This window comes from Strix uralensis, chromosome 4 (genome assembly GCF_047716275.1).
Source record: "Strix uralensis isolate ZFMK-TIS-50842 chromosome 4, bStrUra1, whole genome shotgun sequence".
NCBI lineage: Eukaryota > Metazoa > Chordata > Aves > Strigiformes > Strigidae > Strix > Strix uralensis.
In genome coordinates, this window is record NC_133975.1 from 92,576,579 (window position 1) to 92,592,884 (window position 16,306).

General features: G+C 42.9%; 1 protein-coding gene across 5 annotated transcripts in view; it reads right to left on the reverse strand.

Moving 5' to 3' along the window:
• The window catches only part of CDAN1 (codanin 1), a 33,831-nt gene that overhangs the window by 2,111 nt on the left and 15,414 nt on the right, over window positions 1–16,306 (reverse strand). For 2 of the 5 annotated variants that reach the window (XR_012628865.1, XM_074867882.1), the window contains exons 11-28: window positions 16,032–16,240; window positions 15,136–15,250; window positions 14,173–14,316; window positions 13,341–13,507; window positions 12,636–12,717; window positions 11,875–11,964; window positions 10,629–10,683; window positions 9,477–9,610; window positions 8,687–8,790; window positions 7,054–7,203; window positions 6,534–6,597; window positions 5,968–6,046; window positions 5,739–5,801; window positions 4,803–4,960; window positions 3,090–3,197; window positions 2,648–2,711; window positions 1,281–1,483; window positions 433–540 (exon numbers count right to left, since the gene is read on the reverse strand). Coding sequence is in view for 4 of the 5 variants with exons in the window: in XM_074867882.1 (XP_074723983.1) it covers window positions 433–540; window positions 1,281–1,483; window positions 2,648–2,711; window positions 3,090–3,197; window positions 4,803–4,960; window positions 5,739–5,801; window positions 5,968–6,046; window positions 6,534–6,597; window positions 7,054–7,203; window positions 8,687–8,790; window positions 9,477–9,610; window positions 10,629–10,683; window positions 11,875–11,964; window positions 12,636–12,717; window positions 13,341–13,507; window positions 14,173–14,316; window positions 15,136–15,250; window positions 16,032–16,240 (2,097 nt within the window). In the remaining variant the exon portion in view is untranslated. The other 3 variants (XM_074867885.1, XM_074867884.1, XM_074867886.1) reach the window with 3 other exon arrangements.

Genomic DNA, 16,306 nt, shown 5'->3' on the forward strand with positions numbered 1-16,306 from the left:
TTCCTACATTTTGACTCTGGTTAGAACAGTCTGAGTCCTCCCGCATTCTGGTGGTCGGAGGCAAAGAGGTTTACAAGCAAGTCTGGTCAGCCAAGACCCTTCCCAACACATTATTCTTGGCTGGAGCACAGCATGTGCAGGCTAGAACAGAGCTGGCACCTGAGCCAGCTGCTCTCCAAACCAGTTTACAATTTTCTTGGAAATGTCTCCACTGAGTGGGCAATGCTGGGATTCACACAAGTACAGATTTCAGCCCAACAGCTCTAACAGTACCAAGCTCACTGGAAGTCAGTCCTGCTGCTGCGTTAAGCAGGGACTACGGACAGGGAAGGTTATGGGCTTCATCCACGTGAAACAGAACCACAAGGACTGACTCTTTATGTAGCTTTACTTTTTATTTCATGTATTGTTCATACACATCTAATTACTTACTGAGGGCCAAGGGAGCTCTTTGAGGCTACGCAAGCAACTCTCCACTTCACCAGTTCTCATCAGTTCATGTTCTACAAGACCGTTAAGCACGAAAAGGAACAAATCCCACTGCAGAAGAGAAAAGAGTATCAACAACTCAAAACCAGATGGATTTTGTGTTCATTCCTTTATCCCTATACAATTCATGTTTTTTCTTCTTGGATTAGAATGTGGAAAAAAGGAGCAGGAGATGAAAGCATGTTATTTATCTGGGTGTGGCAATGAAGGACACCAAAGAGCAACATTCAAAATGAGTGAACAAAATTCCTCTAGTTCATACACTGTATCCTACCATAAAGTCTCAAAATTTCTAATTCTCAGTTTCCAAACACACTAAGTATTTAATTTCTCTGTGTTCAAGAACAGCTTGAAAAATTCTTTTCTTACCTTCTAAAATAAGATGGTTTTAGCCTGCAACTAAATAGGCTGATTTTCAGCTTCATAGTTGGAGATCTTACAACACCGATACACAGCAAAACCAAAAGCTGATGAGACAGACACGAATGCAACCAGAGTCACATGTGTTCAGTCCTCATCATCTCCCAGGCCAAATAGGCCATTTTGCCATTTGTTCCTACATCAAACTGTGCCTTCCTGACAGCCCCCCGACAGGTACTGAACACTGACTGGTAGCACGCAGTCCTCTTTCTCTACCCCTGCAGAAACAACACCAGCCAACAGCAGACCAAGCCCTGCTGGCCTCCTTCACCCGAGCAATCAGTTAACACCGCGGGCAGGCAGAACTCTTACACGGATGTGTCAGCCCAGAGCGGGTAACTGGCAGCTCCACAGACTGGAATAAGCTTTACCTCTCGCTGCTGAACTTCTGCAAGATAACCAATGTTCTTCTTGCTGAACATCAGCTGCACAGGAACAGGTGTCCCAAAGTCCTCCTTCCAGACAGAAAGCAGCAGTTTTAGAAGGCCATAGGTGGGATTATTCTTTACACGCAGCCTCTCAGAGCTCTTCTCTGGGGGCTTGATCCCGAGACTCAGAGGGACACGATCTGAAACTGTAAGAAAAGGAAGAACAGTGAACTTCTATGGCTGCATTGTTTTCCTTTTATAGTCACCATCTTGGTCCAACAGCACATTTTGCATAGCTGGTGTCTAAACAATCACTGAAGTAAAACCACTCAGTGAGTGTAAACCAGTGAACTTAAGAGGACTGGAGTTTAGAAACATGCAAAACTATGAACTCTGAAGCTATACAAACATTACATGGGAAGAGATTTATACTACTCAGATAAAGAATACTATTTGGGTGGCATATAGCCCCAAGGCTTGAAAGATGACTAAATAAAAGTCAGCCTAATGTTTAATAAAGGAGGACCCAGGTATTACTCCAAAGGAGGGTAATACAGTAAAACAACATTTAGATCTATAAACAGATTAAATAGTTGTTCACAGTTTTGATTACAGGCAGAGTTGCATAACTTTATACAAGTGAAAGTAAAACTGAAGTGCTTAACTGCAGCTAAACATACACAGAGGGAAGATACCAGATCCTCCTTGGTACAGTCTAATGGAATGGGGCAGATTTACATTGCTGCCCCCCAGAATGAAATTTCACAGTATTCAGATGTGAACTGCTTTCTGAAAGAATGAACCATGTATAAAACTTCTTAAGAAGGTTCTAAATCCAGGACATTAGAAGGTTGTCCAGGGAGAAAATACCTGCATCCATATCACTAGCTCCTGCTGAGAAAAACATTAGAGCAAGAGGAAAAAAAACCACCCAACTGAAAATGCTCACCAAAGCCACAATACACAGAACACAAGTTACTTTAATTCTCTCCAAAAGGAGACATAAAAATCTAATTTAAGGGAGCAGGAAAAAGCACCCAACATCTTAGCCACAACTTTTCAAAGGCAGAAATACTGGAAAACAGATCACATTTTTAAATGAAGGTATCAATAAATAAAGAACAATGGAAATGTGAATGAGAACACCAGATCTGAAGGATGGTTACAGTCACAGTACAATGCTGCTTTGCAGAAGGTGGAAGCGATTAAAAGCAACCACCCAAACTGACAGGAAAAAATCTGCAGACTCAATGACACCACAGAGAATCAAACATCCATGAGCTCTAAATACTGAAGCCTCTGACCCCAAGAATTTAAGAGAACTGTAATAACAGATTTCAGTCTTAAATAGCTTATCATGACTGACTTACCCAGCAAAGAAGCCAACTCAACTGTGCACTTTGCCAGCTGCTGTTCTGATGTGGGACACATGAACTGGAAAACACAAAAAAAGTTGTATCGTTGTCCCTATACTGCAGACTGAACAAAACAGGGCTTCACAAGGGATAAAACATCAGAGAAGAGCAGGCAATTTACAACAAGCAGCACAGAGCTGTAATCAGGAGACCACTAAAGACTGAAAGACAAGAAAAGAACATATGAAAAAAAGAGGATCCACAAAGGCTAATTTTAAGTCACAAGCAGATCTACACAGCACAAAACACTGCAGTACAACATTGTCACATTTGAGCTCAGACAAAAATACATTCAGCTGAACTCAACTGCGAGGCAAGGCAAGCTAACAAGTTTACAGGTATGAAGACAGCTCAAAGTGGTCCAAAGGTGTTTTCATTGCTTTTTTACTTCTTCTACCTTTCTGCATCGAAGTGTCTGACTCAATCTTCCTAGCAAGCACTCCAGCCAGACGCAGTCAATCACTTCATCCTCATCCCGTGGGCCCACAGCAACACAGAGCACATCCTTGATGAAAAAGACAGCAGTAATTCACCCATTAGGATCCTGCACTTTCACAAACAGATCTTTGGAGCTGTGACAGAGCAGTTCATAGATAGTCCTCAGGTCCTCAAAAAAAAAAAAAATTAAGCTAGTATCCTCCTCATTTCATAAACCAGATTAAAGCTGAATATTTCACAACCTTACATAGATCTTATTTTCTTGATAGTTCTCACTAATGAAGTCAAAATCAATGAAAGCAACCAGTTCATCCTTCTTAAAAGTAACTAGCTCTGAAAGCTCTGGATAAATCTGATAGTGCAGCAACCAAGTTCAGGGTAGAAGCACTACAGAAATCCAGAGTCTTCTTATACTGTCAAGGTAGTTTCAGTGTCAACACAAAGCTGAGTATGAAGAGCACTAATAGGGTTACAGTATGAAAACTGCTTTAGCCAATTTTACACATGGTAGCACTTTCCATTACCAGCAATTTACCATTTAGTATCAGAAACCCAGGATGGAAATCAAAAATAGAAATTTTTTTTTCTATAGAAAAAAAATAATTTAAAAGCTGTATCTCAAGATACCATACAAAAACATCTTCAAAAAGCAACAGTTTACAGAAAAAGCCCCTTGTTTCCTCACACACCTTACCCTCTTCTTTTTATTTTAGCTCAAGAAAGAAAGCATTAAAGGATGTGTACTCCTTCTTACACAATTGCTGGGACTGCAATGACAGTGAGATCCAGTATTACTGCTCAAACAGACAAGCAGCAACAAAAAATAGGCAGAATACATAATGGTAAAAAAGTGAGGTTTTTAGAATTCTTTTGCTCATGGGTTACTCATGCACGTTATATAATTGCGTGGTTTTTACAAGAACAGTGACCTTTTAAAGGCCTGGGAGAAAAGACCAAAATGTAATCTAAATCAGCTTAAATAGAAAATTGCATGTATCTAAGGCTGAAATTAAATCCATACCATCCCCTTCTTTTTAAAATATTCTGATTCTCCATAATTACAGCTGAATGAAGGTGCAGATGCAGACTGGCAAAAATCTTCCAACAGATTCGTACGCATTTATCTGGCACATAATTCAGTGTAGAATTCCTGGTGTATAAGATGGGACAGTCTACCAAGTTCTACAGAACTGAAAGGACCAACAGGAAATACTTACTCTAAACAGAGACTCTAAACAGAGACAGGAGATTCTCTATAAAAAGAGTAGGTCTACAAAAAAGTAGCTATTTCGCTATGCTGACTCTTCAGCATACAGCTGTACACAATGCTCATCACACTACTGTTTATGCTACTCGTATCAAAAAGGCCACTGCCATGATACCAGGAATTCTGTATTTGAGGTAGTACTCCTGACCAGGGAACTCTGATCTACACACAGACAGCAAACAAGGGGATGAAAAAAAAACATGAGACCTTTCCCTCATGCTTCCTAAACGCTCCTCACAGCCAGTTCCTTAGAGCCAGAACATCCCTTTTAAAAAAAACCAAACAAACCAACAAATCAGCCACAAAACCTAAAAAAACCCACAAAACCAACCAAACCAAACAAAAAACACCAACATGAAAAATAAAAAGGGAGTTAGGGCAAGCAAGGAAACGAACACTGTGTACCTTAATCTCGTTGATGATTTGGGAGGGAAACGGAGCACAGTGCTGACAGCCTGGAGGGCAGTCCCTTCTCGACTCCAGAGCATCCTCGCCAGGCAAGAGAAGTCCTGGGACTTTCAGCATTCTGCTGAAGGTTGCCTTCACTTCTCTTTTGATGAGCGCTACAAAGGACAGGGAACAAAGCCTGTCTACTTCAGCTTTGCTCTCCAGCGAGGCAGACAACTGTTCTCAAATGCTACCCTTATTAGCCTCTCATTCCGAGGGCCATGGCGAATGAGGAAAGGACAATTTACACTTTCACACCCCTCTCACTCTGAGCTCCCATTATATTTAATGGGCAGAGGCACAGGTGGAGAGAGTCTGTCAACCCACAGCTCTAAAAGGCAGCCACCCATCACCACTGGCAACTCATCGCATTCTCCATCAAAATATTTCAGCAGGTTTAATCAACACAGTAGCTAAGCCAGGAAGCACTGCCAAAGTAGAAAGCTGAATCAGCGTGATCACACCAGTTCAACCACTATGCCCATGAAAGCCATATGTTTCCTACCAAAATAAGTTTTGACCTGCATCCAAAATGCTAAACTCCTGATGCTGCAAATGGTGCTGGATATTCCTCTCCAGATTCTTGGCACAGCCTCCTGAAATGACGGCTTTTCAGAGATTCTGAAGAGTTGCCAGAGAACTATTACAGAGTGAAAGGACTACAGTTGCCTTCAGCCTGCTGAAAACACACCCAGTCCAAGAGGTGTTTGTTTTACAGAAGATTTCAGAAGCACTCTGTACATGTGGACCATGAGGTGGCTTGAGAGAGCAGCTGTCTGTATCATACTTTTGAAGTGCTAAGACAACTTCAGCCCAGATGACATTTTCAGAAGCAGCTTTCCACAGCATTCATTCTCACCATCCTACGAGCCTCCATAACTAAAAATCACTTACATGGGCCAAGCCTGAAAAATCCCTGAAGAAGGTTCTTGGAGCTAGAAATCATTCCTCTTATTCCTAAACAAGGAAAGACAGAGCAACTGCATGCTTCCCACTAAAAGAAATATGAGTAGGACCAAGTACTTTATAACACTGGAATAAACTCTAGCCCTTGATCTCAGGAAAGAAAGAAAAAATATACAATACACAGATTAGAAGCACCAGTTCAGGGTAAGGGACTCACCTGCAATGTTGGCAGAAAGCCAGCCACAGGCTTTCTCAGTAGCCAGTTCCACTGCAATGTCTTCTGCACTATTTAAAACCTTTACAGGGACAATAACAAGTGATAGGAGATTTACTACCAGCCACAGCACTGTAGTCAGTGAGAAGTCAGAAGGAAGTCTAGAGGGAAAAAGCTTAATTTTGGCATGCAGCATTTAAACAGAGCACCAAGACCTCTGTGGGAACTGCTACTCTGAGCCACAGGACTGACCCATTTTGATTTCCCAAACCTCATCAACCCCATACAAACCCCATCAACTCTCGGGGAGAGCATTATCCCTGCAAGATGAATGCAATTTATATACCACTCTAGTCTCAGCAGTTAGCTAGTGGCTAGAGTCTCACTGGAGCCAGAATATCCAAGGCAGCCTGGCAGAGGGGACTCTCCTTAGCTATTAGTCCTCACATGAGGGCATCAATAGATTCCACTGTCCTGAGCTATCCAGGGATAAGCGAAGCAGCAATGGAAAAATGGTAATGGTCCAGACAAAGTCAAGGCCTTTAGCAAGTTTTAGTGAAAATACATACTGCTGCAGATGTCTCTTCTGGCAGTAACACCCTTACCGCCTCAGGACCCTTCTTTTTGCAAAACCTGCAAGAAAAGAAAGAAGACGTGCCACAGGATTAGTCAAAGTTCTTGGACAACACTCAGAGGTTCATTACCATAGCAACTTTCACACGCTCTCTTACTGTCAAAACCAGTTGGAAGACTGCAGTGAAGTAAGTCAGACCAAAAGAACCAGACAAGGAAAGAACAATTACAAGGCCCCAAGCTGCAATACTCAGTTTTCCAAAGAGGGGAAATACAATACTGCAGTGGATGTCTGCTTGGAGCTGGATGCAGAGGGACACACAGCACCTTTATTCCTTCCTACAAATACGGCATTAACTGGCTGGAGGCACAGCAGACAGTCACCCTAAGAAGAGCAGAGGTCAGGGTTTATAATTACCAGAATCTGAGCATGACAGGCCAAGCCGAATTAGGCTTATAGACTCCACAATAAGAAGAGAAGGGAAGGCACAAGTTTAAATAACTTTTCCTCCTTACTCTCTGCCTTTGATGAGTGCCTGGGCCCCTTCCTCATACAGATGAGTGCACACCTCTTCAAGCAGCTTGTCATGATTAGCATCCTCCTCCTTCACTTTTTCCTGCAACATGACTTCAGCCCTTTGAACCAACTCTGCTACCAGTGTTGCCCTGTAAAAAAACAAGAACAATCAGACAGACTGAAATCAATACAAGAAACAGTGTACACTAACTGTAACCTCCCCAATTTAGGAGGATACCTATCTCAAATGCAATAAACCACTCTGCTGAAAAAGAATTAACCACACTGCATTTAGTACTGTACCACCTCCTTGTTCTTTTTGGAAGGAAGCAAGCAGCAATGAAGATATCAAAATAGTACTAAGACACAAGAGTCAAAAGCTTGTAGGTTTTAATAGAAACATGTATGGTTACAGATACCTTTCCCGGCAGCAATACCCTTATACTCTCAATGGACAGTGGTTAGAAGTTCAAAGATGTCAACAGCAGCCCACTACAACCAGCATTCCTTGTGGGCTGGTATCATCTAATGTCTTCAACAAGTTGGACAATGGGACAGTGCAAACTCTCAGCAAGCTCATGGGTGACATGCTGGAGGGCAGGGCTGCCGTCCAGGACTGTGACACGGTGGAGCAACAGGATGACAATGGGGTGGGGACTGTGCACCTGTACAGGCTGGGGTCTACTAGGGAGCAGCTCTGCAGAAAGGGCTGTGGGGTTCCCAGCAGACAAGCTAAATGAGTCAGCAGCGGCCAAAGGCGGCCAACCTTAGACTGGACTGATATTAGCAACAGTGCAGCTGGCAAGTCAAGGGAAGTCACTGCTTCCCTCACCACTGTGAGGCTGCATCTGGAGTACTGTGTCCAGCTTTGGGATGCCAGTACAAGGCAGGCATTGACAATGTGAGTGACTGCAGGAGAAAAGAAAAAAATCATTAATGTAGCTGGGATGCCGGAGCACACAACCTACAAGGAGACTGGGGGAGCTGGTTTCATTTAGCCTGGAGAAGAAGAGAAGGTGATGGAAGGAGGAGGGGTTATAAAGAAGACAGAACAAGACTCTTCCAGGAAGTGTGCAGCTAAAGGTTGACAGGCCACATGCACAAGCTGGAAGAAGGGAAATTCTGATAGGCTACAAGGAAACATTTTTGACAAAGCCTGGGAAAATTAAGCAGTGGAACATGGTACTAAGAGGCTGCTGAATCCCCATCCTTAGAGACTTTCACAATTCAGCTGGAAAAGGTGCCAAGCAACCTGATCTGACTTGAAAGTTGGCCCTGCTTTGAGTAGGAGTTTGGATCAGATGACCTCCAGAGCCTCCTTCTGACCTGAGATTTTCCCATCATTAGCAAGAACATTCTGAAAGGGAATAAAGTCTCAAAATGCTGCACTATGTAAACATTCCAAGTGTCCCACAGTCATACAACTCTCTTCCCTGCATCCCTTCACAAATTCCCCTCTATGATGGCAATCAGATATTGCTGGACCCCCTTACATAGCCTTGGTGTTCTGCTATACAGCACGCTCTGAGGGAAGCTTTCTTTCCCCCATACACACAACTTTAAAGGATCAACTCTTTGCCTCATTAGTGTAAAGTTACTTCTTAAGTCACAGAACGGATCACCAGCACTTACTTGATGTGCTTAACACAGTTGGATCCCACCCTCTCTGCCACAAATTCAACTGTTCTCCGTAGGGAGGGAGGCTGGTTGTGGAAGAAGGCCTGTTCCAACTCTACCTGTTCAAGAGAAAAGTGCTACAACTGATTAGAGCACTCCACCCAGAACCTCCTCTCCTCAACACAGGAATGGACAGAACTACCATCTGGAATTGTGCCTACACTAGAACTTTCTGCTACTGTAGCATATTCAGCACCCCTGTAAGACATTTGCTCCCTATTTCCTTCTAACTGTTTAACCCAAAGCTCATTATCAGGGTTTATGAAGCTACAAAAGCAAATGCCCAGTAGAGGGAAGAATGGGAGAGTTCTGACAGCACCTACTAGTAGTGAGTCACCACACAGGGTTTGTTTCTGGAAAGAAAGGATTCTCTCTTTTAATTATGGGCTGGTAATCCTGTAGGCTCCTACTTGGTGGAAAGCCTGGCTACAATCTAACCAAAACAGAGTAGGAGAAACATACCAGCATTTTATGTTAAAGAAGAGGCAGACAGAGAAATAGGCTACTCCTTCCAATTGCAGGAATGTTTACTTAAGTTATCTGGATTTCAACACCCACATAGTATCCCAGTCACATAACTATAACAGAAGAATGAGATGTAAGGATACCCAACTGTTATACACAATGTTCCCTGCTGCCTAGGCCCATTCTTTTCTTTCCCTGACATTAGAATACCACTGTATACCCCTACCCTCACACAACTTCTCCTGCCCTGCTTCCCCTTGTGACTCCCTAATTTCATTACCTGCAGTTTCCGCTGTGTGACAGAAGTCTTGGGTGCCAAGGACTCTGCAGCTGTGGGAGTGATTTTCCTTATAAAGCCACCATTTTTTGCTCCATTACCAGCCACAAAAGAGGCAAGTAGTTTCCGCAGCTCACCTGTACAGAAAAACATGCAAAAAACAGTCAACATCCCCATAAGCAAGGGAACAAATCAAATCTCAAGAGACTTTCACGTTGCCAGTCCCGTTTCCAGAGCAGATTCTACCAGCTTCTGTGAAAGCTGAAGTTTCAGAAAAGCAGAGGGGCATCCCACCCATTTAAATGGCAGAGTAGAGCAAGGCTGACAAGGCTCTGAAGATAAAAGAGGTGGCTTCCAAAAAGCTCCCTGGCACATAAGACTTCTTCAGAAGCATCAGGGAGAACTCATTTCTATGCATCCCTTTTTAGCATGGCAAGCAGGAACTGTAAAGTCTACCAGGTCAAAAAGGCAAGCAGGCTTACACAAAATTCCAACAAGGTCATGAGAAAATACCAGGGGAAAGCTTGAAGACATGTTTAACCCCTAGAAGCTTTCGTGATACAGGTTTAGCATACAGTTTTCCTAGCAGATAAGTCCCAAGAAGCAGAGCAGCATCCCACTACCTGGGACTCTATTGTCTACAGAGAGAAATTTCACCAATGGCACTCAGATCCCAGGAAAAAAAATATCCCAAACAACAACCTGATAAAACACAGGGCACAAAAGAATTCCTCCCCTCTGCCTGGCAGCTGAAATATGCTCAAGGATCAAGACATCTCTCACAGTACAAACACCTCTCCCCATACCTAGGATGGAAAAGCTGTACACTTACTCCTGGTAATGCTTCCTTCCACTTTGTGAAGTTTGTTTCCCTGTCCCTCTGTATTCAAGGTCTGCAGATCAACTATCCTGACTGAGCAGCCTCCCTCCCCCAGCTTCACCACATACTATTCACAGCTGCATGAGCTTCTGCAACACAGCTTTTTATCAAGGCTGACTCATACACAACTTAGACCTGAAGTTGTAAGCGTGGGTAAGAAAGATGATCCAAGGACTCACAGCACCAAAGGACAAATATAAATAAAAAGTAAAAATCTAAATTAAAAAAATATTAATATATTTTGTTTATATAGAAAATATAAATAAAATACTCACCAAGATAGGGACAGCAGGTATAAAGTAACTGCTGATCCACCAAGGGTACAGAGTCCTGGTGAGAAAAGGAAGGAAATGCTGAAAGGACAGAGCAGGAACAAAAGAGTCTTCAGTAAGTCAGAAATCCCATACATGTGGTTGCAGGCAGGTTTCAGAACTGCCTTTCCACGAAAACAATAAAAATAATTGGATTCCAAATCCACGGTAAAATTATGAACTTTGCAGCCCAAGCATTCAGTCCAGACCTGTAACACACAATGAGCTGCTCTACATTTAGTTAGCATAGCTCAGCCTTTACTTCTGCTCACTACCGAAGCCCAGCTGAAAGCTGACGGTTCCAGAAGGGAACCAGGACTGTTGCCACAGCTGCTACTCATAAAAGAGACACCTATCCATGGAGGAGAATAAATGAGGCACATCTGCTATGCATTACACCTCCACAGGTGTCTTCACCCAGACACACTGTGGAGTAATGTCACCCAGTATGTCCCCAGGCAGCCAGAGGCATGCGAGGAAAAGCAACTTCAGATCCCATCCAAGCAGGCAGTGTGTACTGCACTCATTTGGAAAAAAACCACCCAAACAGTTGATCTCTGAATCTTATCTCTGCCACTGAAGAGAGAGTGCAAACCAGAACTTTCTAATTAGAACAAGATACACATATATCATAGCAAACAGACCACTCATTCTTCAGGGAATACCATGTATTCTCTTGCATGGCTGAGAGTTACCTGAAACATCACACGTGCCATAAACTCACATCTTTTCTGCTTGCTCATACAGTTCAGTTACCCTTCATCATGCAACTGGAAAACAGGTGACTCCAAAGACAGCAACCTTGCTCTCACATCCCATGTTACTATTTCTGTTGAGTTCACCATCACTGTTACTTATTTCTGCGAAGAGCTACAGTTCTATCAGCTCACCTTGTACTGCAATAACCAGTGAGTAGGAAAAGAGCATCTGATCCTCCAGCATAACTTGGCACCTATTCTGCTAGCCATTGCAGCACGTGAGATGGCTCCTGTCTGACAAAAGCCCCAGAGCTGTAACACACACAGTTTACAATCCGGGACACAATGCAGTTGAGGTGCTGGGACAAACTGGGGCATCACTTCCATTGGCCTGCACATGCTTAATGCAGTTGCACTGAAGCCAAGCTCCTGATAAAATCTTAAACTCCTGAGGCTGTGGTAGGTCCACCCTCATCCACAGATTCAGAGGACATGCTACTGCACTAACTCACCAAAGCCTGAGCAGAAGTCACAGTACCCATCATCAATCCCTCCTGCCTGATATCAGTGGTAAAAAACAACTCTTCAGGGACTGATGGAACCTGAAACAGAAACCCCAGCAGTTACAACCCAAACAGCAGTCAGTAACTTACACCATTTCTGATAAAGAGGGCAGTAAAATCTCACCAACCTGCCACCCACAAAAAAACCTATCACTAAGGATCCTCTCTGCCCTAAGGAGAACCTTTCCATAAAATTAAAGATTTAGTTAGATCACAATAACATAAACCGCCTTCCTTACCCTCCCCATACAGCATCTTTCACCTCTCCAACAGATTCCTGCTTACCATTTACCTTGCTTCCAACTGGAGGCACAAAAGGATTTTAAAAGTTCATCACACACCATCCTTTTATCAGACAAAAAAATTTCCCAGTAATTTCAAGGCTACCAGATAGCACTCCATCTTTGTGACAAGAGCTTCCAGTTTTCACAGGAATCAGCTGTCAATTTGCTTACAAGGATGCAGAATTGTAAGTACAGACTGTGTTTAAGCAGCAATTAAAATTCTTATTGGAAAAAAAAGTTGCTTCACACAATTCCACTAAAGGAAAATAATTCTCCATTAGAATACAGAGGATTCTACACTAGTGTAAAAAAACCCAACAAAACAACAAACTTTGCAGTACTTTAACTCATTTCAATACTATTTTCTATTGAGTTCTGTGCCCTGCTTTTTCTTCAGGGAAAAGCTGCGTGCACACAGGAGGCTACCTGAAAAAGCCAACCCAGAACAGCAAGGATCAACAGCTTGTTCAGGAAACTCATCTCCTTATCTTCAGAAAGGACCATTAACCTGCCATGCAGCAAAAGAAGCAAGAGAGAGTGTTAGATTTCGGTAGCTCAATTTTCATTAAGGAAAAAAAAAATCCCAAACCACTCACTTTCTAATTATACTATTTGTCACCATGTACACATTCCTTACTTGTCTGCCTCAAGAGTGGAAAGCAAGCTCTACTTTTTTGAACGAATGCATCTGAATAACACGCTGTTTTAAGTTTATACTGGAAAAGCCAGTGTTAAGTAACTCTCTAGAATGTGCTTCAAATTTCCTCATGTATATAGGAAAGAAAACTAGAGCATTATTTAGGCATGGGAGACATTGTAGGTTTAAGGTTCAAATTCAAGGTTTAAAATTCACACCTGCAGATGCAGAAGGGGTGAGTAGGGATTTAAAGAATTTTGTTTACTTAATGAAAAACAACATACTGAAATCAAATGTTAATCTCTGAGTTTAGGATGTGCTCCCTCTGCAGCTTTATGTAAGATAAGAAGTGCTCATGATTTGCACAAAAAAGAATACTTTTATAAGAATCTCAAACTAGGGCCAGCATGCATTCTCAAACACCAGGCACCTCACCTAAGCAAGCAAACCTTAACAGAAAAGTTCTTAACAAACATCCATTCCCAGGCTCTTACCTGTATACCTGCAGCAAGAGACAAAATACTTTCCTGTAGTAATCAAGGAAGGGAGCAATGTGATCCACCAGGGAAAGGTACTCCACAATCCAAGGAATAGTGAGGATAGAACGTTGATCCCGAATAGATTGTCTCAGAAGCTTCAATACATCCAGTACAGGCAGGGTCTTAATGGACAACAGAAGTTACAGCAGCAGCTTGAAGTTCCCTTTTGATACTTAAAGAAAAACTTTATCTATTTTGCCTGTTTATCTCGACTTTCTGTCCAGGATTTCATCTTCTGTACAAATAAGAGGTGACTTTCTGGCTAATGGAAACATTTCTTTGCACACGAGTAGAGGTAAAAACCACCCTGTGACGGCAACCAGGGGTCCCACCAGGACTTCCAGAAGTAAGGCTATAAGCCTGACTACACACAAGGGGAGTCAAGGTCTAACACCTGCCTCCTTGCCTTCAGTCTGACACACTGCCAGGAGATGGGTGCAAGCCTAACAAAAACATTCCTGGTAGCTGGATTTTACACTATAAAGACAAGGCTTCTTAGCTAGGGCAGAGTTCTGGTATGACAGCCCCAGATTAGCACAAATAACAGAAGACTGAGTACCTCACCATCAGTGCACTGCTCCCTCTTTTCTAGCTTACACAAACTCTTCTTTCCTTTGTTCCCAACCCCAGAATATGCAGCAGGGGCACAGAAGAGTATAACATCATCCAAGAACCACTGGCTTGCTTTGAAAGGGCATAACTATTAATAATCCCCTTCTTGGATTAGAAAACCTGCCTGTCAAGCAAAAGGCCACGTTATATTTCTTAGAAGAGTCTGGTTTCTTACTTGGTTTCTTAACGCTACTGCAGAGTCTTGCAAGTCTCTAGTTGGTTGCTCCACAGTGCGATATGGCAGGAAAACAAGAAACCCCAGGAACTTGGCGAGGAGTCGTAGGCTTAGCAGGACCACAGTGAAGCGCTTCTTTTCATCCTGAAATGAAGAAAAGCAAGCTGAGGCAATGCTACCCTAAACTGGCAAAGCAATTACCTACACTAAACTTCCACTCCCTCCACATAAAAGGACCATATAGCTTCATCACCACTTTTAATAAGGGTAAATTTCTAAAATAGATACTTATTAAGCATTTCAAATTGCTTCTGCCTCCACTGCTTCACTTATAGCAAGAAGAAACTAATTCAAGAGCTTTCTAAAACAAGCAGCTGCTCAATCACATCTTCTTATTAACAACTTTGGAGTCAATGAGAGGACAGAGCGCTGATCTCACGTTGCATCCTTTATACCATTACTGCTCTGCAGGTCTTCATGAACCTTTGGCTGCTACTTTGCTAACAGACTATAAGCTGTGACACCTTTGATAGGTATAGGTGACTGAAAAAAACATCCCAACAGGTATGAAAAGACACGACCACAAATTCATTCTAACTAAGATCTTTCTACATGGAAAAGTAACAAGGAGCTACTGCAACTGAATGCAACAACTGGACTCAGTTATTTCACTGATCTAACACAAGGTACAAACAACCTAAAAAGAGGCTCTCACTTCTCAAACTTTTGTGCATCATCTCTTATGGCACAGTTCTGTGAAGCACACGGAAGCATGCAAGTACACGGCAAGAGGCTTCAACATCCATAACCAAGTTGCAGAATTATGACAAAACCAAAAGAAGTTCTTGTACTGCAAATACAGTGGTGGAAGCTCCGGGCAACTCAGTCAAGCCAGTAATTCTTTGGGTACTGAAACAGCTCAGGGAAATTCCTGCCGGGTGGGTTTGCAAAAAACAAGCTTACCTGTTCATCCATATCTGCTTCCCCATCACTGTGCTCATGCTCCACCAAAGTAAGGCCATTCAGTTCAAGTATCTTCAGGCACAGACTATCCATCAGGTGCTGATTGAACTGGTAACTTCAGCAAAAGATGATGATGAGTCAGACTGGGCTGAAAACAGCAGTAAAACCTCAACTAACACACTGCAAAATTTGAACCTTGTCTCATGGGTTGTATGAAGCATCAGCAGACAGCCAATGTAACAGACTGACAGTCAAGAAAGCAAGGGACAGGACTAGTACTGGCTGACACCCTTCTTTTCCGCTCTTATTTTGCACTTTTTCAAACAGATGCTGTTTAGCAAGTCCCAGCATAAGGATAACAATATGGATCTGTCGAAGCAAGAAGCTGTAAAATAACTGAACTTAAGATTCAAATCTCCCACAGATCACAACTCCTCCATGCTGTGGATTGTGAACAACTCAGTAAACAAAACCATGAACTTGGCTTCACCCTGTAACTCCTTAGCTTCATGCACTACTGCACATGAAATACTTGGCCAGTCCAGCACCCTTGCCAGGCAGCACTGCACGCCTTGGCACTGGGAAATCCCAATGGCCTGTGACAAGATATTACAGTTTTATATTACAGTGAAGGAAAATTATCACCAAATAGTCTAGCCTGATGGAGCACACATATGCACAAACACATTCTATGCTCCAGACAGAACCTGTTTATTAACATGTTCACCACACGTGCTGGCCAAGAACACCAAGTGCGGCGTTACGCAGCTTAAGAACATTTCTGATATGCTCTGCTTCTGATACGCTCTACAACTCCTGGCTGCAAGAGCAACATGCTGGTGTTCCCCACTTGCCCACACATTTCACCAAGGAAACAGCAACCATAGGCAGCTAACCTTCCTGCGCTGAGGATGAAGTCCCTGAAGAACTGCTGGCACCCCGGGAACGAAGGGGGTGGACAAGGTCCTCTGATGCTCTGAGGAACGACAAATCTTTCCTGCAGCCTCTTCAGACGGCTCAGATTATCAGAACCCAGCATATTAAGGACATCCTGGTCGGGGGTGTCTCCCCAGCTTGCGCCACCACCAATAGGACCTTTACACATCTTCAGGAGACAGAAAGAGTAATGAGGTGGAAAATTTGTAATAAGGCATCATGTCACTTCATCTCT